At 45.1% G+C, this 26,057-nt stretch overlaps 1 protein-coding gene across 1 annotated transcript in view; it reads left to right on the forward strand.

Annotated features, from left to right (window-relative positions):
- Nucleotides 1–25,993, forward strand: part of ADAM17 (ADAM metallopeptidase domain 17) — a 54,979-nt gene extending 28,986 nt beyond the window's left edge. Inside the window, exons 9-19 of the mRNA XM_081254175.1 lie at nucleotides 2,561–2,705; nucleotides 2,814–2,902; nucleotides 5,166–5,318; nucleotides 9,954–10,153; nucleotides 11,125–11,228; nucleotides 15,782–15,916; nucleotides 17,278–17,408; nucleotides 18,154–18,232; nucleotides 18,980–19,068; nucleotides 20,777–20,827; nucleotides 24,227–25,993. Of these exons, the coding sequence (XP_081110301.1) occupies nucleotides 2,561–2,705; nucleotides 2,814–2,902; nucleotides 5,166–5,318; nucleotides 9,954–10,153; nucleotides 11,125–11,228; nucleotides 15,782–15,916; nucleotides 17,278–17,408; nucleotides 18,154–18,232; nucleotides 18,980–19,068; nucleotides 20,777–20,827; nucleotides 24,227–24,586 (1,536 nt within the window). The 3' untranslated portion in view covers nucleotides 24,587–25,993. The remainder of the gene's footprint in view (nucleotides 1–2,560; nucleotides 2,706–2,813; nucleotides 2,903–5,165; nucleotides 5,319–9,953; nucleotides 10,154–11,124; nucleotides 11,229–15,781; nucleotides 15,917–17,277; nucleotides 17,409–18,153; nucleotides 18,233–18,979; nucleotides 19,069–20,776; nucleotides 20,828–24,226) is intronic.
- Nucleotides 25,994–26,057: the final 64 nt, after the last annotated feature.

Below are 26,057 nucleotides of genomic sequence, written 5' to 3' on the forward strand. Positions count from 1 at the left end.
AACGTAGGCCACTAGCCACTGGAGAGGTTGTTTGAGATAGCACCATTACTCTTCTAAAGAGACTCAGCCAAGTGTATTAGTCTATTAGGGCTGCCAATAATAAAGCACCACAGAGTGGGCAGCTTAAACAATAGAATTTATCTTCTCACAGTTCTGGAGGCTGAAAGTCTGAGATCAAGGTGTTGGCGACGTTAGCTTCTTCTGAGTTCTGTCTCCTTGGCTTGTAGGTGGCCGTCTTCTCTCTGTGTCCTCACATGGTCTTCCCTTTGTGTGTGTAAGGGCACCAGACATTTTGGATTCGGCCTATCTGCATGACCTCATTTTACCTCCATCACCTCTTTAAAGGAAGGCTCTGTCTCCAGATACAGTCACATTGTGAGCTGCTAGGACTTAGGACTTCGACCTATGAATTTTGGAGGCAGACACAATTCAGCCCATTAACAGCAAGGTTAAATGACTTGTCTACGTTTAGTTACACAACTAGTGATGACAAAGCCAAAAGCAGGTGGCCAGATCTCCAGACACCTAGGACAGCTGAACGATCCCACCTCTGCTTTTCTGTGGGCCTCCAGACAACTCACACCAGGGGAGGAACAAAAGGGGATGACTTGCCTCTGCAGATGCTCCTCTCCAGTTCTCTTCCCTAAGGCTCCTAGGAGTGTCCCAGAGCCTAAGCCCTATTATCATGGAACTTATCAAAATCCCTATGCGGCTAGGGAGACGGCTCCCGGGAACACCTCATTCCTTATACGGGGCTTTCCGACCACTCATTTTTTTTTTTTTTTTTTTTCCTGTATGTGGGCCTCTCACTGTTGTGGCCTCTCCCATTGCGGAGCACAGGCTCCGGACGCGCAGGCCCAGCGGCCATGGCTCACAGACCCAGCCGCTCCGCGGCACGTGGGATCCTCCCGGGCCGGGGCACGAACCCCTGTCCCCTGCATCAGCAGGCGGACTCTCAACCACTGTGCCACCAGGGAGGCCCAACGACCACTCATTTTAAGCATTAAAAAAATCAGTCTTTTTAAGTTGGAGTCTCTGACTGTTACGGTAGAGGTTTTAAAAGTAACATGTGGACCCGTTCTGGGGAATTCCCTGGCGGTCCAGTGGTTCAGACTTGGCACTTTCACTGCCGGGACCCGCGTTCAGTCCCTGGTCTGGAACTGGCATCCTGCAGGCCGTGTGGTGTGGCCAAAAGAATAAAAAATGAAGAAAATAAAGTAATATGTGGACCCCTTTTAAGAAAAAAAAAACAACCCAAAGCACCAGTGCTGACTTGAATGAATTTTTATCTTAATTTTAGTAACATAAAACTAGGTATATATGTTTTCCTATAAGTTTATAACTCCTATACATTGTAAAACCAAAGCAAACTTTAAAACCCCTACAAAACCAATAGAATCCTTGAAGTCCTTTAGAGGGATTTGTTTTGGTATGAGGTGCTGAGATCCCCTGGAAGAAGCATCAAAGCCCTGCGCCTTGCAGAATCAGAGCGTTCCTGGTGCTGAACTGCACATGTTCACATCAACCCTCCTAGTTCCGAAACGCTATAAAAAGCTCCAGGCTCTTTCCTTTTTGCACCCTCCCCATTGACAGTGTGCTTCTCATCTGTGTAGGTGAGTGAGAACCATAGGTAAGGAGCACTGTACCGCACGATTTTGTGATTGCTGGTGAAAAACTGCAATCAATCAACGAAACAAATACTAATTTGAAAAGATACAGGCATCTCAATGTTCATAGCATTTTTTACAGTTACCAAGATATGGAAGCAGCCTGAGTGTCCATCAGTAGATGAATGGATAAAGAAGATGTGGCGTATATATATATATATATATATAGAGAGAGAGAGAGAGAGAGAGAGAGACACACACACACACACACACACACACAATGGAATACTACTCAGCCATAAAAAAGAATGAAACTTTGCCATCTGCAACAACATGGATGGACTTGGAGGGTGTTATGCTAAGTGAAATAGTCAGAGAAAGACAAATACTATATGATATCACTTATATATTGAATCTAAAAAGTACAACAAGGGACTTCCCTGGCGATCCAGTGGTTAGGACTTGGCGCTCCCACTGCAGGGGTCACGGGTTCCATCCCTGATCGGGGAACTAACATCCCACATGCCGCCCAGTGCGGCCAAAAAACAAACGAACAAATAAATAAAAAATGCAAGAAACTAGTGAATGTGGCAGAAAAGAAACAGACTCACAGAACAAATTAGTGGTTACCAGTTGGGGAGGTGGGAGGGGCAAATAGGGGTAGGGGATAAGAGGTGCAAACTGTTATGTGTAAGGTAAGCTACAAGGATATATTGTACAACGTGGTGAATGTAGTCTATTTTATAGTAACTATAAATGGAGTATAACCTTTAAAAATTGTGAATGACTATATCTGTAACTTATATAATATTGTCTGTCAACTACACTTCAGTTAAAAAAATGTAAAAAACATTGCAATCATAAAGTATGGTAGTATTCTGGAATATTAAGTTGACATATCTTTTAGTCTGATGAAACTTCATCTAATTACGAGTACTTTGTTTTTTTAAAAGCAATTTAGCTTCGATATAGCTGAAGAAGCATCTAAAGTCTGCCTAGCACATCTTTTCACCTACCAAGATTTTGATATGGGAACTCTTGGATTAGCTTATGTTGGTTCTCCCAGAGCAAACAGTCATGGAGGTGTTTGCCCAAAGGGTAAGTTTTCCATTTGTTGTATGAATATGTGGGGATAGCAAGGTGATTGGATTATGTTATAATTCTGTATTGAACAAGCAGTTTGTTTCTGTTTCCTTTTTCCTGTAGCTTATTATAGTCCAACTGGAAAGAAATATATCTATTTGAATAGTGGTTTGACCAGCACAAAAAATTATGGTAAAACCATCCTTACAAAGGTATGTTCTTTAATTTTTAAAAGTGTAGATTTTGACTTTATTGTAGTAGGACCTGAGCTATTACATATTTATTTAGGTATCTTTTTTAAAAGCTATACATACTATTTTTGTTTCTGCCTAAAAAGATGTATGCTTTTAGTGGGAAATATGAAAATAAAAAGTATAAAGAAGAAAATAATTGTTAGCTGTCAAATTTCTTTTGAGACAAGTCGGGATTATTGTTTTCCCTAAAGACATCCCTTCTGGAGCCCTTCATCTACAGCTCCTGTTAAAGGACTGCTATCCAAAATATATAAGGAATATACTAAAAACTCAGCAATAAAGAACTGAACAGCCCAACTTAAAAATTGGCCAGAGATCTTAATATACACCTCACCTCATCAAAGAAGATATACAGATGGCAAATAAGCATATGAAAAGATGCTCAACATTATATGCTGTTAGGGAATTGCAAATCAAAACAACAAGCAGATACCATTACACAACTATTAGAATGGCTAAAATCCAAAATACTGGTATAACACCAAATGCTAGCGAGGATGTGGAGCAACATGAATTCTCAAACGTTGCTGGTGGGAATGCAGAATGGTGCAGCCACTTAGGAAGATGGTTTGGCAGTTTCTCATAAAACTGAACTTACTCTGGTGTTACCATGGGATCCAGCAACCATATTCCTTAGCGTTCACTCAAAGGAGCCCTCACAAACACCTGCACACGGATGTTTATAACAGCTTTATTAGTAATTGCCAAGACTTGGAAGCAGCCAAGATGCCTTTCAGTAGGTGGATGGATAAACAAACTGTTATATCCGGACAATGCAATACTATTCAGCACTTAAAAAAAAAACAAAGAAAAAGAGCTATCAAGCCATAAAAAGACATGGAGGAACTGTAAATGTATATTACTAAGTAAAATAAACCAATCTGTTTGATTCCATCTATGTGATATTCTGCAAAAGGCAAAACCACGGAGGCAGGAAAGGGATGAGTGGTTGCCAGTGGTTGCTTCCCCAGGTGGGGAGGGATGAATAGGTGGAGCACAGAGGATTTTTTCAGGTGTTGAAACTATTCTGTATACTTTAATGATGGAAATAAGACACCTGTTTGTCAAAACCCATAGAAAGTGCAACACAAAGAGTGAACCCTAATATAAATTATGGACTTGGGTTGATTTAAAAAAAGTGAAATGGGATGAGAGAAGAAAAATATACTAAGCAGTTTTTGGAAACTTTTTAATTTCCAAAATTGTTTCTTATGGTACTGCTTTACCTTTTTGGTATCACAGCATCATCAGTGGTTTGATTTCATGACATGTTTTCCTTGGTCTTCCAGAATTTTTCTATTATAAGACACACAGAACAAAGAATAAATTGCTTCGATGTTTTTAAAGTGTCAGTCTGTTAGAGAATCCACTAATGAATTTTTCCAAAGCACAGTTTGGAATCACTTCTCCATATTGCACCTTTGGGATTTGAGTACTTTTTTGCTAAAAATGCAAAGTTTTCTTTACTACCATTTTAATATAAACACTTGGTAATCTTCAACACACTGGTTTCAGAATTGGGACTCTGTCTTAAAAAAAATTCCCATGTCTTGCAAAATACATACAAATTTTTTCAGATTCTATGGAGTGATTTTTTTCCCCCCTCTTAGGAAAAAAATCAGTAAATAAATTTGTTATTTTTTGCAGTTAAATACGGGAACATTTTTAGCTTTACTGGACAAATTCATTGTTACATTCAGGTAGAAGTCCTCTGGTGATCTCATCAGTTCAGTGCAGCCCTTTAATTGGATTCTGATAAATAAAGTCCTCTAGGTCATTAAGATTGTCATTGGACATGAATTCAGTCACTGGAATAAGGGACATTGTTTTGTTCTTCAGTTGTCTTATCTTCACCCCCCACCCCCACCCCGCAATAGTTAGATCTTAACAGGAGTGTGACTGGGGTGAGGGGCAGGAGGCTTGGATGATTGACTGTTAGTGATTTGGTTTACTGGTGCCAGGCAGTTTTTGGAATGGCCAATGTTTGGTGCCTCAGTAAGAGTGTTCCAGTATATCTTTTAAGTTATATTTTCTTACATTGATTTAAATTCATCCTTATACTACTACTTACAGTATTAAATAAAATCCCATGAATCCTGTTTAATTTCTATAATTGTTAGAAGAAGTCATAGTCCAACATCTAAGACAGCAGGGCCCAACTGGCCAAAGCACTTGATGGTTAGGTATTAGGAAATAATGTTTTCTCTGCATGATCCTTCAGGAAGCTGACCTCGTTACAACTCATGAACTGGGGCACAATTTTGGAGCAGAACACGATCCAGATGGTCTAGCAGAATGTGCCCCAAATGAGGACCACGGAGGAAAGTATGTTATGTATCCCATAGCTGTGAGTGGCGACCATGAGAACAATAAGGTACGTATCTTTTGGAGCTTTTTTAATGTGGTTAGGAAGGAAAGAGGCTATGTTTAATTATAATGAGAGCTCAGAAGAGCTTTCCATTCTAGGGATGGAACTGCAGATTACAAAGTACCTTGAAACTTGGTTGTGTGTGTTAAGAGTGAAACATGGTCCATCTAAATCTGCTCGTCTGGACTGCTTGTTGTCAAAGATGATCATGTGTTGGTTTGGGCTGTGTGGAAAATTAATTACTTAATATAATGGCTTGCACTGGAGTCCTAGTTTGCAGGATCTGGTGGGCTCAGGCTTTCCATTAAAAATTTCCTTTCATTTCATTTACAGGTTTGTCATTCATATTAACCCTACACTGCTTCACAATTTGCACGTTTTAATAAACCTTTGCAAAAAAATGTGTAATTTGCCAGATGTCAGCGTCCTGTGGGTAGGGCCCTTCCTTGCCTCTCTGGTTACCGGCTGTCTCCAGTGCCTATTCAGGGTAGCTGGTACATAATAAATACTTGTCAGGTAAACAGAGGAACGATTTTTGAGGGTGTCTGGTGGGGTACACAGTACTCATTGACTTGGGACATGGTAAACAGCTTCAGAGACTCTCCTAAGAGTGGCTGTGACTAACTCATAGAGCCTGAACTGCAGGTGTTCATAGATGTCTGTCTGGTCCTTCTTCCTTATACTTGAAGTTGAGCAGCAGGAGGCATCAAATACTGTGGTTTTGTGCTGACTTTAAGTGGGCTGGGGGCTGGGCTAACCATCTGCATCTCATCAGGAAGGAAGGTCAAGTTCTTTGTCCTGACTCCCCTTTTAAATAAAGCCTGACTAGGAGCTAGAGGGAAGGATTACTTTTGTGTTTCCCTGGCCCTGACCCTGCCTTTTAAAATTCTGGTCTCATGTTTTTTTGGTCATGTTTTTTGTTTGTTGCATCTCGTTTTCTTTGGCTGTTAGGTGTAAAGTCCATTCCTCTCTTTCTTTGCTTGTTATGCTTTATTTTTCCTTCACTGGACAACCTGTGCCTGAGGGACTACCCGTTTTGCCTGTTCTTCCATTGTATCACACAACCTATTGAAATTTTCTCCGTTTTTCAGAGGTTGTCTCTCTCTTTCTAGTGATGTACATTATAGTTCAGCCCTGTTCACTGGAAGGTTCTGTGATGGGGGAGACACTATCTGCTGTACCCAATATAGTAGTCACTAGCGCCATGTGGCCAGTAAGCACTTGAAATGTGGCTGGAGAGACCAAGGAACTGAATTTTAAATTCTGTTTTGTTTAAATTCAGTAGTGGTTGCCTGGGGCTGGAGGTGGGAATGGGCATTACCTGTAAAAGGATCTGAGGGACCTTACTGAGGTGATGAAATGTTCTAAAACTGATTTATGGTGATGGTTTCATCGCTTGGTAAAATTACTAGAAATCACTGAAGTGTGCAATTGAAACCGGTAAATGTTGTGATATGTAAAATATGCCTTAATAAAGCTGCAAAAAACCCAAACAACAACAACAAAAAACAGTGTGGGAACAGAGGGAAAGTGGTGAGGGTATAGGTGAGTCACGAAGCCATGAGTTGATAATTGCTGAAGCTGGTGAGGGGCCACGTGAGCATTCATGAATCCGTTCTGTCCACTTTATAGATGCTTGAACGTTTCTGTAATACAAAGTGTGAAATATGTGGTGAGGAAAAAGCAATTTAAATAATCACGTATGGTTAGTGGCTGCCGTATTAGACAGTGCAGGTGTAGCTGTTAGTCACTGCTTCTTGGTCATGAGGATGGCGTCAGTACTTTGGGGTAAAATGTTTTACTTTGCAGACTGTTCAGGTGAGCATGCATGGTGCTAACTCTTCGTGTTACAAGTTCTTCCTAAGTGAGACTTCCCCGATGGGCTCTTGGAACAGCCCTGTAAGAACTCGCTAATGAGAGTGGAGGCTGGGCAGAGCCATTTATTTCTGGAGCTGCTAGTCTGTCAGCGAAGAACACTTCATCCATTTATTTATTTTGTCCCAAGTGTATTTTCTTTAATAGTTTGGTTTACCCAAGTAGCAATCTCCTTGTAAAAAGATACTGAGCATCTTCTAGTCCACATTTTAATTCCTTAATTAAAATTAATTCCTTAAAATGTTTTTAATTCGGTAAAAAAGGCTCCAGGACAAAAATAAGGTGGTTCCTCGACCTAGAAAGACAGGACCTGGCACCTTACACCAGACAAGCCTCTGAGAAGTACCAAGCCACGGGCTCTGCTGTGAGCAGACGGCATTAGGGATTGTAACCTCTCAGAGTTTATTGGTGGGAGGAGAAGGGGGTGTGGTAAGGATACAGAGAGAGGGCTCAGAGGTCTTCGGGGAGCGTGGAGGCAGCCAAAGCGAGAGTGAAGTGGTCACTTTTCCCTCAGCTCCGTCCGGGGGTCCAGCTGCTTGGGGGTGTGACTCTGATAAATTAGCAAAGAGATCTTCTTGTTGGTTCAGTGTGAATTTGAATTCATAAGGACCTGGCCTCCCATAATGAACTGGTAGAATTGAGCTCATGAGTCCGCAGTGCTGGTGAATAAACGCAGCAAAATACTAACTGCCTGAGGTTTAGACTGAAATAACCAGGCCCCTTAAAAATGTCCTTACTATAAAAATACATTGGAAGGGCCTTTAAAAAAAATCCAATTAGTGTTTCTGTTTAGGGAGATGGGGTCTTCAGTGTCTTTCGGAGAGTAATCCTTTTGTATCTGCTTCAGTGGTCACAGTCACCTTTGGAGGGTTAAAAAGGAACATCAATTCAGTTTTTTCTTCCCGTGTAGGGAAAACCCAGTTCTTCCCTTTTGTGTGTTTCTTCCTGTGTGTCTACTTTACTATTCTTAGAGCCCACTTCACTTCTGACCCTTCTGGTCACCAAATGTGGAGGTTTTTCTTTACACCAAGCTGTTTCCTGCAACGCCAGCTGGGTTTAACTCAGTTCTGACCCTCTCTTCCTGGAGATAGCATCAGATCCCAAAGGTTAAGGGCTCAGTCCCATAAGAGTGCCCTGATGCTGCGTGCCCCCCCCCCCCACATCCCCAGATGCCACTCACAAGCCCAGGTCATCGCCTGTACTTCTAAGCAACTGGCTATAGATTGGGCGTTCCAATAACCCCCTCCTTGGGTTCAGTTAATTTCCTAGAGCGGCTCATAGAACTCAGGGAAACACGTTTGCCGGTTTATGATAAAAGGCTATGATCAAGGATACAGATGAGCATCCAGATGGAAGAGATGCACAGGGCGAGGTTGTGTGGGAAGGGGCGTGGAGCTTCCCTGCCTCTGAGTGCACCCCTCTCCCAGCACCCCCATGTGTCCACCAACCCCTAAGCTCTCTGAACCCTGTACTTTTGGGATTCTATGGAGGCTTCATCACATAGGCACGATCGGCCATTAGCTCCGTTTTAAGCGCTTGTCCCTTCGAAAGAGAATGGAAGGCGGGGCTGAAAATTCCAAGCTTCTCATGGTGGCTTGGTCATTTTGCTGACCAGCCCCCATCCAGGAGCCACCAAGGAGCCCACTCCAAGTCGGCTCATTACAACAAAAGACACTCCCATTTTGACCCAGGAAATTACAGGGGCTTCGGGAGCTCTGTGCCAGGAACTGGGGCCAGAGACCAGTGTATATTTTATACTATTTCATAAGCGTCCTGTGCTCTCTGCTCCTCAGGGGTCTCATGGCCCTTGTCTGGGTTGAACGTGAAGCCATTTTAGCCATTTGCAAACTGTGGCGGCCCTACCTCTAGAAGTACCCACGCTGAGTTTTACCCGAGTCTTGTTCCGCTTTTCTTGATAATTTCAGATGGTTTGGGAAATGGACTCTGTTTTAGAGCTCCAGGTAAAAATGCCCAGATTTAGGTCATTTTCATGTTTCTGTACACCAGGTGGGCAAGCTAGGGTTCAGGCTTCCTTTGAGATGCTGGTCAACCGGAGAAACTCAAAGAAACCTAAGATCTTGGAGATTTAGGTCATTTTCATGTTTCTGTACACCAGGTGGGCAAGCTAGGGTTCAGGCTTCCTTTGAGATGCTGGTCAACCGGAGAAACTCAAAGAAACCTAAGATCTTGGGGACTCATGACAACATTTAGGTAATAAATTGGAATTTAATTTTTAAATAGACTATATGTAATAACATGCCTCTTACTAAGCTCAACTATTTAAGCACTTTAAACATGGATCATTGATGTAAATATTCAGGGAAAGATGAAGAGGTAAACCACAGCAGACCCTGTTTTGCAGGCCTGGATCGTTACATCTAGGAAGACGGCCGCCTGTGCCCCGTTCTCAGTGTCCCTGCAGCGGGGCCTGTGCCTGAGCCTGGGGTGGCTTAGAGTCTGGTGACTCTCTGCTCGTGCCGGACTGGCTGGGGTGTTTGGTCTCAGCATTCGTGTAGCTTACTTTCCTGTGAAGAATTTTATAGGCTCTTAACCACGTTCACATCACCTTTTTAGCATCTCGCAGAGGGCCATGACTCAATTCCATACAAATGACATTTAGAGGTGACAGGGAACCTGACATACCTTCAAGGTGGTTCTGATTGTGGCTTTTGTGTTGAAGTTTGTCCCTGGAAAAGAAGCACAAACACCACCTGGGAATGAATTTTTATGTTATTTTGGGTCCTGTGTGGCCTCTTTTCTCTTCAGATGTTTTCAAACTGCAGTAAACAGTCCATCTATAAGACCATTGAAAGTAAGGCCCAGGAGTGTTTTCAAGAACGCAGCAACAAAGTGTGCGGGAACTCCAGGGTGGACGAGGGGGAGGAGTGTGACCCCGGCATCATGTACCTGAACAACGACACCTGCTGCAACAGTGACTGCACGCTGAGGCCGGGCGTCCAGTGCAGGTGAGGAGCGTGGCGTGGGGTGGAGCTGGGCACCTGACAAGGGTCCTCACAACAGCGGGCTGAAAGCGCGGGGCTCTAGGCTCATCAGAGGGCCTGGCAAGTGTGTGTTTACCCCTTCTGCACGTTACAGCGAGAAAAATGTTTTCTGGGAAGCAGTGTGACGTTGTATCACAAATCCTCCATCTTGCACCCTCTCTGCTGTAGTGGTGCCATAGTGCAAAGAATCTTTTCTAAGGAAACAGATGTACAAAGATGATCTGGCAGGGATGTTCATGGCTACATTCTTTTATAATAACAAAATATGGGAAACAATCAAAATGACAGTCCTGGGATATTAATTCATTATTGTGTATCTATACTGTAAATAGTGTTGAAGAATACTGTTTAATCCCAGAAACTGTGGAGGAAGCAGGTTACAAGTTAGAAGGTACTTATATTTCCATTTTTAACATCCAGTGCCTGGCTTAGAAGTAGGGGGGAAAACTTTAATCTATGGTAACAGATTTAACGGTATACAGTGCATATTAACATTGTAAATACTGATGGGGCTGACTCGTTGCTTGGCCACTGTTGCCTTGTGGGCTTCTTTGTTTTTTGTTTTTTTAATTTTTTGGCTGTGCCACGTGGCACGTAGGATCTTAGTTCCCTGACCAGGGATCGAACCCATGTCCCCCTGTGTTGGGAGTGTGGAGTCTTAACCACTGGACCACCAGGGAAGCCCTTTTTTTTTTTTTTTTTTTTAAATTACTGTATTAAGTTAATGAAAACCAAGGACACCAAGACGTTTTAAAGACAGGTCACCTTGGACCAGTGTGCTGCGTGAGCCTGCGTCAGGGAGGGTAGGTGGTCCCTGTGCAGGTGGTGGTAGCGCTGACCTGGGAGTCTGTGCAGGAGCCACTTCGGGGCCCCGTGGGGTGACCGTAGTCTGGGCTGTTGGCCTTTGACCCGGGCTGCCTGCTCTTCCTCTGCAGTGATAGGAACAGTCCTTGCTGTAAAACCTGTCGGTTCGAGACGGCCCAGAAGAAGTGCCAAGAGGCTATTAATGCTACTTGCAAAGGCGTGTCTTACTGCACAGGTACGTCCTCCCGTTGGTGCTCTTGGAACAATTTGCTCAAACGGGTATGTGTGTGTCGGAACGCAAGGTTGTGTTTCATTCAGATGAATATAGCCCCCTCCCTTTTTTGTAAACCTCATGTGCAGAGTGGAGTTGATCTCAGCACACTTGTCATTGGTCTGTGCAAGGCCCGTGATGATTTCTCTTCATTGTCTATTCCCTTTTATTCACTTCCATTCTCCTTCCCCTCATAGGCATCTGCTTTAACGTGTCTAATATTTGCCTAGATAGGTGTATATCCTTGAAAGATAGTGTGTTCATTTTCTGTATATGTGTGTTTTTAACGTGCCAAAATGATACTCTACCTTAGATCATTTTTTTAAAAACTCAGTACCATGTTTTTACAACTCTGTTTTCTATTGCCCTGTATTTCTGTCTGTGTATCTGTATCTTTGTATCTAGTTCATTGTTTTGGGCACTTGCTGAGTGTTTAGTTTTGTGATTTACTATATTTTACTTATCTGTTCGCCAAGCAGTAGCTGCTTGGATTGCCTTTATCTCCTAATGCTGCAGATAGGACTACACCGAACACCCTTACACATCTACTTTGGGAGCTCTGAGAGCTTGCTGAGTGCATATGGAGGAGTGGAATTGCTTAGTCGTGGAGGGAGGCACTCCAGCGTTCTCTAGAGCAGCAGTAACGGGTTTTGTCAGTGCCACCGTCAGTGGTCCAGGTTCCTGTATTCTGATGTCCTTGCTGACACGCTGTATTATCTGGCTGTCTTATAGTTTTTGCTGGTCTGATGAGTATGAAGTGATTTCTTCTTATTTACATTTTTCTTGAACATCTCTTTACATTTGTTAGCTATTTAGACTTCTCCTTTTGTGAATAACTAGTTCATTTATTTGGTCCATTTTTAAAAATTGCATTTCATTTTTGCTATTATTGATTTGGAGGAGTTCTTTTATGATAATGCATTTGGTTTAAACATTGCATATGCCTTCCTCCTATCTGTTGTCCTTTTTGGAACTGAAATCTTTCACTTGAATCAAATCTGTCCTTTTGTTTGTGTGTTTATTTTTTTGAGTTGTGGATAGTTATAAAGATATTTTCCACAGCTGCTTCTGTAGCTTCATAATTTTACCTTTTACATTTAGGACTTTATCTGGAGCTAATTTTGAGATTGTATTGATTATCAATATTACCTGTAGTTCTGTTAGTTGTTCCTTTAAAAAATCTCCAAGCTATATTATTAGGTACATGATTGGACATATTCTCTACATCTTCTTGATCTGCTTTTCCTTCATCAGTATGTAATGCTCCTTTTTGACCCTTGTGATTTCTTTTAACTTTTAAAAAAAATTTTTATTGGAGTATAGTTGATTTACAATGTTGTGTTAGTTACAGATGTACAGCAAAGTGAATCTGTTACACATATACTGTTTTAACTTAAATTGTTTAATATTCAGTCTGCTACCTGTTTGTTGTTGTTCTTGTTCCTGTTTGTCTGGTGTATCTATCCCATCTTGTATTTTTCTAATTTCTGTACCCTTTGGTTGCTTGGTTTGATTTTTGTAGCAGCTTCATTGAGATACAATTAACATATAATACCACCTGCCCATTTAAAGTGTAAGTTCAGTGGTTTCTAGTATACTCAAATTTGTGCATCCACCTACCAGTCAGTTTTCATCACCTCAAAAAGAAATCTGCACCCTTTAGCCACCATTTTGAGTCCCCGCATCATCCCAGCTCCAGACAGCCACTAATCTACTTTCTGTCTCCATGGATTTGCCTAATCTGGATGTTTCATATAAATGGAATCATACAATATGTGGGCTTCTTTCCCTCAGAATAATGTTTTCAAGGTTTATCCATGTTGTAGCATGAATCAGTCCTTCATTTATTTTAATTGCTGAATAATATTCCATTGTATGGATATATCACATTTTTTTATTCATTCATCAATTGATGAATTTTGGATTGTTGCTGCTTTTTGGCTGCTGTGAATAACGATACTATGCAGATTTGTGTGCAAGTTGTTTTTTTTTAATGAACCCACCCAATTTTTAATTAATTAATTAAATTTTTGACTGCATTGGGTCTTTGTTGCTGTGCGCGGGCTTTCTCTAGTTGTGGTGAGCGGGGGCTACTCTTCGTTGTGGTGCGTGGGCTTCTCATTGTGGTGGCTTCTCTTGTTGCAGAGCACAGGCTCTAGGTGCACAGACTTCAGTAGTTGTGGCACGTGGGCTCAGTAGTTGTGGCTCGCGGGCTCTGGAGCGCAGGCTCAGTAGTTGTGACGCACGGACTTAGTTGCTCCGCGGCATGTGGGATCCTTCCGGACCAGGGCTCGAACCCGTGTCCCCTGCACTGGCAGGCAGATACTTGACCACTGTGCCACCAGGGAAGTCCCCGTGTGCACGTTTTTGTGTGGACTTATGTTTTTATTTCTCCTATATATATATCCTTTTGTTGAATTGCTGGGTCATTCGGTAACTCTGTTTAATCCTTTGAAGAACTGCCAGGCTGTTCTCCAAGTGGCTGTACCGTTTTACGTTCCTACCAGCATGTGTGAAGGTTCCGGTTTGTCCACATCCTCACCAACACTTGTCATTGTCTGTCTTTTTTTTTTTTTGGCCGCACCACACGGCATGTGGGATCTCAGTTCCCCAACCAGGGATCAAACCCGTGCCCTCTGCAGTGGAAGCGTGGAGTCCTAACCACTGTACTGTCAGGGAGTTTCCGTGTCTTTTTGATTGTAGCCATCCTAGTGGATGCACAGTTTTATCTCATTTTGGTCTTTCCTTCGGCTTTTACACGTGCATTTCATAGGATGTTACTCATGATTCTTGACATTCTGAGATCTGTCAGCGTCACATTAGTTTGGCACATGGCAAGAGCCTGAATATCTCAGTCAGTCTTTAAAAAACACTTTCTAGCTGTGCTCAGTGTTTGTCTGTATTGTAATCATAGAAAGATGTTTTCTTTAAATAAGTGTGAGTAGAACAATTTGAAGAAAAGATATTCCTTTTCAAACAGCTTTTTTTGCTCCCTTGGTATTTTATACAACGTAGCAGCAGCATCCCCTGGGCTCTTGTCAGACGTGGAAATGCTTGGTCCGCTCCGGGCCTCCTGCAACGGGCAGCTCTGGGGGCGGGGCCCAGCACGCTGCTGCGGCACCCGCTGGCGGATCGTGACGCGTGCTCCGCTCTGAGCGCCGTGTTAAATAGGTGAGGCTGTGCTGTGAATTAGTTTCCTGTGCGTTTTATACTCTGAGTTTAATCTTCTAAGAACAGATATTCTAAAGCACTTTTTATGTCTCTGCTGAGGGCAGTATAACATACTAAAAATACGGTGACAATACAGAATATAAACCTTCACTGAACTTGCTGTACTTTTTCCAGAGCTTGCTTTCAGTGGCAGTGAGTTTGCTCTAAGACAGTCTTGTTGGCACTCTGAATGCCCAGCACCCGTAACGGGTTTTATAAAACCAGAGGCAGAGGTAGCAGCCTAAGCAAGTGTCTCATATGTGTTAGGTAGTTAATGAAAGGCTGCTTTTGTAGGAAACAGGGCAGATTCCTTTAAGTTCACAGACCTTTGAGGCCGAATCCTTGGATTGGTTCCATTCCTCAGTGGGAAGGCCAGGCCCGTGGTGTTTCCATGCAGTAGTTCTTCGCTTCCCTTTTAGTGACTTTCAACTGCTTGTGCTTCTCATTTTCCAGAGTGAGTCATTCGTTCCACCCTTTCTCTCGAATTTAACATCCTTGGTTGGCTTTTCTTTGTCCTTAAGAATCATTGACTCATTTAAGAAGTATTTGTGGCTTACCTACAGTGTGACAGGGATTGGACGTCACTGATTCATTAATAGTTTTGGTCCCTGCTCTCCTGGAGCTTACCAGTCTGGTGGTAAGAAACAGAAAATAACCACAGGTAATCGAATAGGTGTAAATTGTAAACCTCGTGCTGTGAAGGGGAGGATCCGGTGTGGTGATAGAGCACGGCGGGGGCGAGGGGCAGCCAGCTCGGGCAGGGTCCTCGGGGGTGGCCGAGAAAGGCTGAGACAGGAGGTCTAGGAGAGAAACTCTGAAGGGTGAGAAGGAACCAGCCAGTCCTCCTGAAAGGGTGGAGACAAGAACATTGTGGGTACTGAGCGGCATACAGTCAGGTTCTGAGGTGAGAGAGAAATGGAGTACATGGGAAGGAGGCCGTTGGAGCGGGCGTGTGGCTTGGGGATTGTCGTGTGCCTTCCTAGGGAGTTTGCGTCTTAGTCAAGGGAGGGTGTCTTAGTCAAGACACAGGTGTCTTTTCTTGGTGTAGTAGTAGAGATCTCTTTTGTATATACATTCTTTTGTATGTATGTTATGTTTCGCAATATAAAGGTAAAAGCAGAATGCTTGGCACGTGTAAGTAGTGACGGAGGCGAGGCCGCAGGGGCCGAGTGGACACTGGGCGGAGCGGGGGGCTCGGTGCTCGGCGTGGCCAGGCCTTGGTGCTCCCCGGCTGCCGGGACACGGGCCGCCCTGTGGAACTGGGCCACGTGACTCAGGGCGGCCCGCGTGCCCTTTGCGTGCTGCAGGTAACAGCAGTGAGTGCCCCCCTCCCGGCGATGCTGCCGACGACACGGTGTGCTTGGATCTCGGCAAGTGTAAAGATGGCAAGTGCGTGCCCTTCTGCGAGCGGGAGCAGAGGCTGGAGTCCTGCGCGTGTAACGGTGAGCACGTGGCCCTGCCCATCCTTGCAGCGGGGCGAGGGCGGGAGCAGCGGGTGGTGTGCGCAGACGGACCGCTGCCTCCGGGTCCCGCTCCTTCCACGGTCGTCTCCGGGAGCCGTCCTGTCCGTCTGCCTCGTGGCTGCGTTTTCAGACCGTGAGGCCACTCGGCGGCGAGGCCAGAGGGGACTCCGGGAGGGCGGGTGGCTGGAGGTCCGTCCTCACTCCTGCTGGCCTCGAGCTCTGGTGCCTCTCAGGACCCACGTGGCGCGGCCCAGGCCCGGGTCCTCCCCTCTGTCGGGACGTCTGCTGGGCCAGCCGCCGCCGCCCCCTGCCAGACGCCTGGGGCAGGGGCCTCTCAGCCACGGCCTCTGGGACCCTTGTCCTCAGATTTCCACACTGTTTTTGGAACCCTTGGGTCTGAGGAAGGGCCTGAGGGACTGGCAGGGCTCTGAGCTCCCCGCCCTCCCTCAGAGAGTTCTGCTGCTTTCACAACAAAAATCCCAGAAGTCAGAACCCCTGGGATGGGCACTTACCGTCCACACAGTGGAGCAAGCTGCTCTTCCAGGTGGAATAACGTGTAAATAAAGATAACACACAGTAAACGCCAGGTGATTTATTCAGTGAGCGGCAAGAGGCTTGGGGTGCCCTGGAAGCACACATAGTAAATGCCCAGGAAATGCTTGATATATGAATGAATGAGGAAAAGGTTTTTGTTTTCCCTTTAAAGTGGTTTTGCTTGTTTTTGTGTTCTGGTTGATTTCAGTTTTTCCTAAGAGGTCAAGTAAAGGTTGTCCCGAGTTACACGGCCCGTTGACCTTTTGGACATTCCTACACGTTTGTACGTGTGCCAAATACCCCCTGTGCTGTTGGAGGTTGGTGTCCACAGAGGGGAGAGGTCGTGCTTAGGCTGCGGTGCCCCCGTCGCTGGTGGGTCACTCAGATCTGCACCCGAGGCCGGCAGTTCTGTCACAGTGGCTTGGCTCTCGCTGGAGCCTTGGCTTTCCAGAGTGTGCTAGAAACAGAAGCCAAGGATTGAAACCCGCAGTGTAATAACGTTGGGACGAAGGGAATCATTTAGCATTATGAAGGGTTTGAAGTAGAGAGAATAACCTGCCTTTTAATCTCTCAAAGGAAACTTTTCCGTGTAAATCGTGTTTACCTTGCTTTACCTCTCTGAGGGCTGAGGAGCCTGAACTCAGGAATTACTCTTTGGCGGGGGGAGGGGAGGGGAGGGGTGCGAAACCTGGATCATATTCGCTGTTGGCATAAAAAATGAGTGCGATTCCTTCCCTGCGGGAGCGGGGTCGGAGGGGGACAGGCAGGAGGAGAGCGCGTGTCTAAGAGGCTCTGCTCTGTTTCAGAAACCGACAACTCGTGCAAGGTGTGCTGCAGGGACCCCTCGGGCCGCTGCCTGCCCTATGTCGACGCCGAACAGAAGAACTTATTTTTGAGGAAGGGAAAGCCCTGTACAGTAGGATTTTGTGACATGAATGTGAGTATTTATTTATCTACAGCTTTTTCTCTAACAGCCAGATGTGGAGTTTTTATTTTGTAAATGCTGGGTTTTGCAAATGGAAGGGGATCAGAGCACAGATGCTGGCATGTCTGTCCGTTGTCCTTGTGTGAGTCTAGTTCCGACTGTGCATGTGACCTTGGAGGAGAGGACCAGGGGCTCTCAGGAGACTGGGCAGGACCTGGGGACTTTGAGTTGGAGGCAGGGAGTCCTACTTACTTGGTTTTCTGGGCTAATTATAAAAGTCACTAATTCTGCAGGATTGCAAGCTCTGATTTTGAAATGGGTGCCGAGTGGGCAGGAAAGACCTACGGGCAGCCTGACTCGCCTAAGTCAGACCCTTCTGCTGTCCACAGAAACACGATTTTATTCCTGCACTGTCACGGAAGAGGGCTTAAGGGGCTCGAGAGGCTTCTCTGGCAGTGTGTGTGTGAGATCAGTGCAGTCCTTACTGGAATTGGCCCATCTTTAACAAACTGGTTTTCTTGAGTTTTGTCTTCTGGTAACTCTAAATTCACTTATAAAAATGGACTGACTGTGGAGTGTCAGTGACAGAGAATGCTGCCTTCTTAGGTACCCATTCCAGTGTGTCAGAGATGGCGCTCCTGGCCGTTTGGTTTCAGTGGAGCCCTTTTCGTGTTAATTATGTGTTTGACTTGAAGGAAGCCATGTTCCTTCTAAATGCATGGCCGCTGGGGTAATGCCGGGTGCTTTCTGTTCACAGGGCAAATGTGAGAAGCGAGTGCAGGATGTCATTGAGCGGTTCTGGGAGTTCATTGACAAGCTGAGCATCAATACTTTCGGTACGTGGTTTCCCCAGGTGGGTGGTTGCTTGGAACTGAGCTGATTTCACTGATGACGTTAGGAAAGTGTGGTTTCAGACTGACAGGCCCTAATCGTGCAATAGAAGACGGAAATAGTTACTGCTTTTGTTCTGAAACGACTTTGTTGGCTAAAAAAAAAGTGGACACATTATAGGTCTGCCCCTGTGTAGCGTGGATGCACAAATTTTCAGACAAGGGAAGTAAAAATACTGGCTTCTTTACTAAAAAATGAACATGTGACAGCATAAGTGTCCTTCAGTCCTGTAGATTGTAAAGCTGAATCCTGCTTGATATGAGTCATTCATTTAAAAGTGGGCCTCAGACTTTGCAGAAGCAAGGATGCACTGTGTCTCATAATTTAGGGTTTAGTCACAAAAACAATAGTACCCAGAGAGCATGAGCATTGTCTTCGCAAGCATCGTTCCTAGTAGGAGCCTCCTCCAGGATGAGTCCCCTGCACTGTCCCTCCGGGGAGTGTGTGGGCCCTCCTGTGATGTGATCTGTTCTCCACAAGCACATGGGGCCATTCTGGGGAGAGCTCCCGTGTGTGGGGGGACGGCTGGGTGTAGAGCAGGTGGCACAGAAACGCTTCTCGGTACCAGCCCAGTTGTTATATCCCGCCAGCAGTCTGTGCCGTTTGACACGTGATAATACTCTAAGAATGTTGCATTTTCAATTTCTCAAGTACTTGGTCAAGACAAATTCACTGTTTGGAATTGTTCACAGGGAAGTTTTTAGCAGACAACATCGTAGGTTCCGTCCTGGTTTTCTCCTTGATATTTTGGATTCCTTTCAGCATTCTGGTCCATTGTGTGGTAAGTCACCAGTTTTTAAGTAATAACATTTTATTAAAATTTTGAGCAACTTGAACCATGTTAGCTTCGGAAAAGATAAAAGTTTGTTCTTAGAAAAATCTGACCTGCTGTTTCCATTGACATTTTTGGTGCTACCCCTGGGAAAGCATTTTTTGTAAAATTAACTAATGGTCTCTTAAAAAATTACACTTTTTGTGCACGGATGTTTTGATCTCATGTATAATTTCTGAGGAGTTTTATACTTCTAAGCACAGGAGACTGGTTAACTGGGCTTGTCCAGGACCTCTGACGAGTGAAGCTTCTAAACGAGCGCCTCCAGGCTGACTTTGCTGTGGCAGAGCAGGTGCCAAACAGCAGCATTCCAGACGTGCTGCCCCGTCTGCTCTGCAGTCTTGGCATCGTCGTCTGGGGTGCTCCCTCAGATGCTTCCACGTGAGGAGAGGGAGCCGTCTTCTTTATTGTTCAAAATGAGTAACAGTTAACAGTTGAACAGGGCTTTGAGAAACTCCAGGCACTTTATAAAGTTTGATGTTGAAACGGGTGCCGAGTGGGTAGGGAAGACCTACGGGCAGCCTGACTCGCCTAAGTCAGACCCTCCTGCTGTCCACAGAAACACGATTTTATTCCTGCACTGTCACGGGGAGGGCTTAAGGGGCTCGAGGGGCTTCTCTGGGCGGCCTGGTCCTGTTCTTCCCGAACATTTCCTGCTCCAGAAAATTTCTCATAGATCCGTTCTCCTTGCTTGTGTGGGAAAAGGAGGATTTGTCTGCTGTGTAGAGACGAGGACGTCAGAGCCAGGCTTCCAGGCCTGTGCCACGCCTGAAAGCCCTGCGCGGGGCCCTCCCGCGGGCACGTGGGATGCTCCGGCAGGGGGCGCTCTCGGGCCTTCACGCCCCGTGCCTTCCCTCGGCTGCGCGCTTTCCCTGAACGGCCCTTCTCTGGGGCGGCTTCTCTCAGGCGGCGAGGCTGCCGGAGACGAGGAAAAGCCCTGCGAAAGCGGAGCGGTGTTAAAGGGGACGCGGTGGTGGCTTTGACAGATGGGCGACGGTGCCGTCCATTACGGTGGCTTTTACCCGACAGTCAGACCTGCGTGGTTTACGGCGAGAGTTACGACTGTGGACCGAGAGGCCTGATGCTCGATTTCTGTGCAGGGAGGCGGGCAGGGGCTTGTCTCTGACCTCGGCGGCCGTTCAGGGCGGCCGGGCTGGAAGCCAGGCCCCGGGCAGGGACCGAGGGCGGAGGGCGGACCGCGTGTCCAGCCTTGTGCAGGGTGTGCTGTCGGGACTCGAGGCCTGGTGCCGCCAAGAGCTTGGGCCACAGCGACCCTGGACAGGGCCGGGAGGAGTGACGAGGCTCCGGCGGGCTGGGGCGCGGCCTCCAGGAGCGGCCCTCATGGCCCGCGCACCGCACCGCACGGAGCCGCCCTCCTTGTTCCTGCCCGGGGCGGGGCCTCAGACACCAGTGCTTAGACTTCGCCTGTTTCCTTGCTTAACGCCAAAAAACACGTTGCCTTGATGTGCAGAGCAAACACTTGGGCAGAACCCTTAGAGCTTGGCTGCGAAGTTCCTCCTCCTCTGCGCAACCTGCTCCCACTTTGTACACCTGCAGCTCTGAGTTCTTTCTTCCCCGGACAGTAGGAGGGGCTCATGAGGAAGGGGCGCTGAACGCACTGTTCGCAGGAGTGACGCCGCTCTGCCCTTCTTTCTAGGATAAGAAACTGGACAAGCAGTTTGAATCGCTGTCTCTGTTCCACCCCAGTGTAAGTATCTCTCACGAGTCGTTCTCAGTTGTGGTTTTTTGTTGGTTTCTGCTTTGTAACAAAGTGAATCAGTCATACATATACATCTGTTCCCATATCTCCTCCCTCTTGCGTCTCCCTCCCTCCCACCCTCCCTATCCCACCCCTCTAGGTGGTCACAAAGCACCGAGCTGATCTCCCTGTGCTCTGCGGCTGCTCCCCACTATCTATCTACCTTACGTTTGGTAGTGTATACACGTCCATGCCTCTCTTTCGCTTTGTCACAGCTTACCCTTCCCCCTCCCCATATCCTCAAGTCCATTCTCTAGTAGGTCTGTCTTTATTCCCGTTTTACCCCTAGGTTCTTCATGACATTTTTTTTTTAATTCCATATATATGTTAGCATACGGTATTTGTCTTTCTCTTTCTGACTTATTCACTCTGTATGGCAGACTCTAGGTCTATCCACCTCATTACAAATAGCTCAATTTCATTTCTTTTTATGGCTGAGTAATATTCCATTGTATATATGTGCCACATCTTCTTTATCCATTCATCCAAGATGGACACATAGGTGGTTTCCATCTCTAGGCTATTGTGAATAGAGCTGCAATGAACATTTTGGTACATGTCTCTTTTTGAATTATGGTTTTCTCAGGGTATATGCCTAGTAGTGAGATTGCTGGGTCATATGGTAGTTCTATTTTTAGTTTTTTAAGGAACCTCCATACTGTTCTCCATAGTGGCTGTACCAATTCACATTCCCCCCAGCAGTGCAAGAGGGTTCCCTTTTCTCCACACCCTCTCCAGCATTTATTGTTTCTAGATTTTTTGATGATGGCCATTCTGACCGGTGTGAGGTGATACCTCATTGTAGTTTTGATTTGCATTTCTCTAATGATTAGTGATGTTGAGCATCCTTTCATGTGTTTGTTGGCAGTCTGTATATCTTTTTTGGAGAAATGTCTATTTAGGTCTTCTGCCCATTTTTGGATTGGGTTGTTTGTTTTTTTGCTATTGAGCTGCATGAGCTGCTTGAGCTGCTTATAAATTTTGGAGATTAATCCTTTGTCAGTTGCTTCATTTGCAAATATTTTCTCCCATTCTGAGGGTTGTCTTTTCGGCTTGTTTATGGTTTCCTTTGCTGTGCAAAAGCTTTGAAGTTTCATTAGGTCCCATTTGTTTATCTTTGTTTTTATTTCCATTTCTCTGGGAGGTGGATCAAAAAAGATCTTGCTGTGATTTATGTCATAGAGTGTTCTGCCTATGTTTTCCTCTAAGACTTTTACAGTGTCTGGCCTTACATTTAGGTCTTTAATCCATTTTGAGCTTATTTTTGTGTATGGTGTTAGGGAGTGATCTAATCTCATACTTGTACATGTCCCTGTCCAGTTTTCCCAGCACCACTTATTGAAGAGGCTGTCCTTTCTCCACTGTACATTCCTGCCTCCTTTATCAAAGATAAGGTGACCATATGTGCGTGGATTTATCTCTGGGCTTTCTATCCTGTTCCATTGATCTCTCTCTCTGTTTTTGTGCCAGTACCACACTGTCTTGATTACCGTAGCTTTGTAGTATAGTCTGAAGTCAGGGAGCCTGATTCCTCCAGCTCTGTTTTTCGTTCTCAAGATTGCTTTGGCTATTCGGGGTCTTTTGTTTTTCCAAACAAATTTTGAAATTTTTTGTTCTAGTTCTGTGAAAAATGCCAGTGGTAGTTTGATAGGGATTGCATTGAATCTGTAGATTGCTTTGGGTAGTAGAGTCATTTTCACAATATTGATTCTTCCAATCCAGCAACATGGTGTATCTCTCCATCTATTTGTATCATCTTTAATTTCTTTCATCAGTGTCTTATAATTTTCTGCATACAGATCTTTTGTCTCCTTAGGTAGGTTTAGTCCTAGATATTTTATTCTTTTTGTTGCAGTGGTAAATGGGAGTGTTTTCTTGATTTCACTTTCAGATTTTTCATTAGTGTACAGGAATGCCAGAGATTTCTGTGCATTAATTTGGTATCCTGCTACTTTACCAAATTCATTGATTAGCTCTAGTAGTTTTCTGGTAGCATCTTTCGGATTCTCTATGTATAGTATCATGTCATCTGCAAACAGCGACAGCTTTACTTCTTTTCCAATTTGGATTCCTTTTATTTCCTTTTCTTCTCTGATTGCTGTGGCTAAAACTTCCAAAACTATGTTGAATAAGAGTGGTGAGGGCTTCCCTGGTGGCGCAGTGGTTGAGAGTCCGCCTGCCGATGCAGGGGACACGGGTTCGAGCCCCGGTCCGGGAAGATCCCACATGCCGCGGAACGGCTGGGCCCGTGAGCCATGGCCGCTGAGCCTGCGCGTCAGGAGCCTGTGCTCCGCAATGGGAGAGGCCACAACAGTGAGAGGCCCGCGTACCGCCAAAAAAAAAAAAAAAAGTGGTGAGAGTGGGCAACCTTGTCTTGCTCCTGATCTTAGTGGAAATGGTTTCGGTTTTTCACCATTGAGGACGATGTTGGCTGTGGGTTTGTCATATATGGCCTTTATTATGTTGAGGAAAGTTCCCTCTATGCCTACTTTCTGCAGGGTTTTTATCATAAATGGGTGTTGAATTTTGTCGAAAGCTGTCTCTGCATCTATTGAGATGATCATATGGTTTTTCTTCTTCAGCTTGTTAATATGGTGTATCACGTTGATTGATTTGCGTATATTGAAGAATCCTTGCATTCCTGGAATAAACCCCAGTTGATCATGGTGTATGATCCTTTTAATGTGCTGTTGGATTCTGTTTGCTAGTATTTTGTTGACGATTTTTGCATCTATGTTCATCGGTGATATTGGCCTGTAGTTTTCTTTATTTGTGACATCCGTGTCTGGTTTTGGTATCAAGGTGATGGTGGCCTCGTAGAATGAGTTTGGGAGTGTTCCTCCCTCTGCTATATTTTGGAAGAGTGTGATCGGTTGTGTTTTGAGGCCTGCTGAGGAGAGACCTGCACTGGCCTCCCCAGCAAGAGCCACCAGCCTTTCCAGTGGTGCCTTCTCTGGCTGGAAGGCCCTGTTGTAGCAGGAGGGATCTAGGTTGGATGCTAAGGTCACTTCTCATGACAGTGACAGTGAACATTTGCTTGTCACTTGGATGGAGACTGAAAGCAGCAGCGGTGCCCTCCCCGCAGCCCTGAGTGGTCAGCTGTTCAGCACGGGCTTAGTTTAACACTGAGAGAGCTTTTCCTGTCTTGGGATCCTGACAGCGTTGTTTCTCATGAGTCTCCTTTGGGTCTTCAAATGGTGGCGTGTCAGGACTTGAATGCCAACAGCTCGACTCACTTCTCGGGGTGCCTTCCCCAGCATGGGGATCAGGGCGCCGATGGGCACAGCCATCTGTCGGGTGAGGCTGGGACTGTGGGACCTGGAGTGCACCTACTCTGTGTCTTTTCAGAACGTTGAGATGCTGAGCAGCATGGATTCCGCATCAGTTCGCGTCATCAAGCCCTTTCCTGCACCCCTGACCCCGGGCCGCCTACAGCCCCCGCAGCCCGCCCCTGCGGTGCCCCCCGCGCCTCCGGTGCCCGTGGCCCCAAAGCTAGACCACCAGCGGATGGACACCATCCAGGAGGACCCCAGCACGGACTCGCACGCCGATGAGGACGGCTTCGAGAAGGACCCCTTCCCAAATAGCAGTGCGGCCGCCAAATCGTTCGAGGATCTCACAGACCATCCGGTCACTAGAAGTGAAAAGGCCTCGTCCTTTAAGCTGCAGCGTCAGAACCGCATTGACAGCAAGGAAACTGAGTGCTAGTTCAGGACCGCATCCCGAGCTCTGACTTCCGTGTGCAGAATATTTTTATAGATTTGACCTCAAATCACTGCATAGTTTTTGTGAAGATTTGGGAGAAAAAAGGAAGTGACTTCACAGCAGATGCCGGTCATGTGTTTGGACTTCCTTCGCATATGTAATACTTGTGTGGTCAGGCCCTTTTCCTTCTGAAGAGGTAAGGTGAATCTAGCTTATTTTGAGGCTTTCAGGTTTTAGTTTTTTTGATCTTTTAGATATCCTTCAACCTCTGACGCAAAAGCAGAAACTACAGCTGGATTAGGTTATGAATATTTACATTTTTGTAAATTAACTTTTTATATTGAGAATGGCACTGATTAGGGAGATGATCAGTTTTTTTTAAACACTGTAATGATCCAGTGAACATAACGAGGCATTCAGCCGTTTCTTGTGAGGATAACTGGAACACAGGATAGATTGATTTATTCTTTTGCCTTCAAGACAAAGGGAGATAAAACCAGTGTATACACTGTCTCCAAAATGTGGGTTCTGTTTCTAGGTATTACCTAGAACTTGTAGCAGAAGAAGGGAATTACACTGCTAAATTTAGGGATAAGTTGGGTTAATGTTTCTTAATTCTAAGTTAAGAATTTCTAAATGTCTAGAATTAAAACAATCTAGCTTATAGTGAGGGTTACAAATTGTAGCCCAATGAATCTACAGAATTCTGCCATTTTAGGACCCTAGATAGCGGGCAGTTTTTGTGTGTTTCTGAAGTATCTTCATGTATCAATACTGTCACCATCCTCTTAATTAAAACATTCGCCATTCAGAAAGCCTGAACTACTTCAGAATAAGAGAGTTATGGTCGCCTCTTCTCAAACACTCGTGGCCAGGAGCACACAGGAGATGGTTTCTGCCAAAAGAACCGGGTGTGATGTGCTGGCCTGGGGCTTTCTCCCCACACAGCTGATTGCTAGAAACCCTTGGTATTGACCCACGTTACTTCTTGATCTAGTGCTTCAGTATGGTCTGCATCTACTGTGTGAAGGATAGAAACCATCAGGTTGAATTCTGATTTCCTTTTAAAAGCTTCTTTCCCTTGCTAAGTACTGAAATGTGCTCACCAGTGAACACATTTTAACTGAGATAACTTGTAAGCTTTGAGAGCAATCAACCAAACCTGTGACAAATCGTATCTTTTTTTCTAAGGATGTTCGTTATGCAGATACCTGTTACACTAATACTTGAACTTGTACCTTGTGGTATTTGCTGTCTTTTAACTAGTCATAATATTCTTATATTGTAGATAACACTTTTGCAATCTGATATAAGGTGAGTGGGGTGTGTGGGTGTATGTATGAGAGTGAAATGGTTCCCAGCTGAATGTAAGAAACCATTTTTTATAAAATTGTGACTTTTTAAAAAACCAACACTGTCTTTACCTTTTTTCCATTTATAAAATTAACAAGCTGCTCAGGGTATATTTTGTAGC

Source organism: Mesoplodon bidens (assembly GCF_964165515.1).
Source record: "Mesoplodon bidens genome assembly, chromosome: 14".
Classification (NCBI taxonomy): Eukaryota; Metazoa; Chordata; class Mammalia; order Artiodactyla; family Ziphiidae; genus Mesoplodon; species Mesoplodon bidens.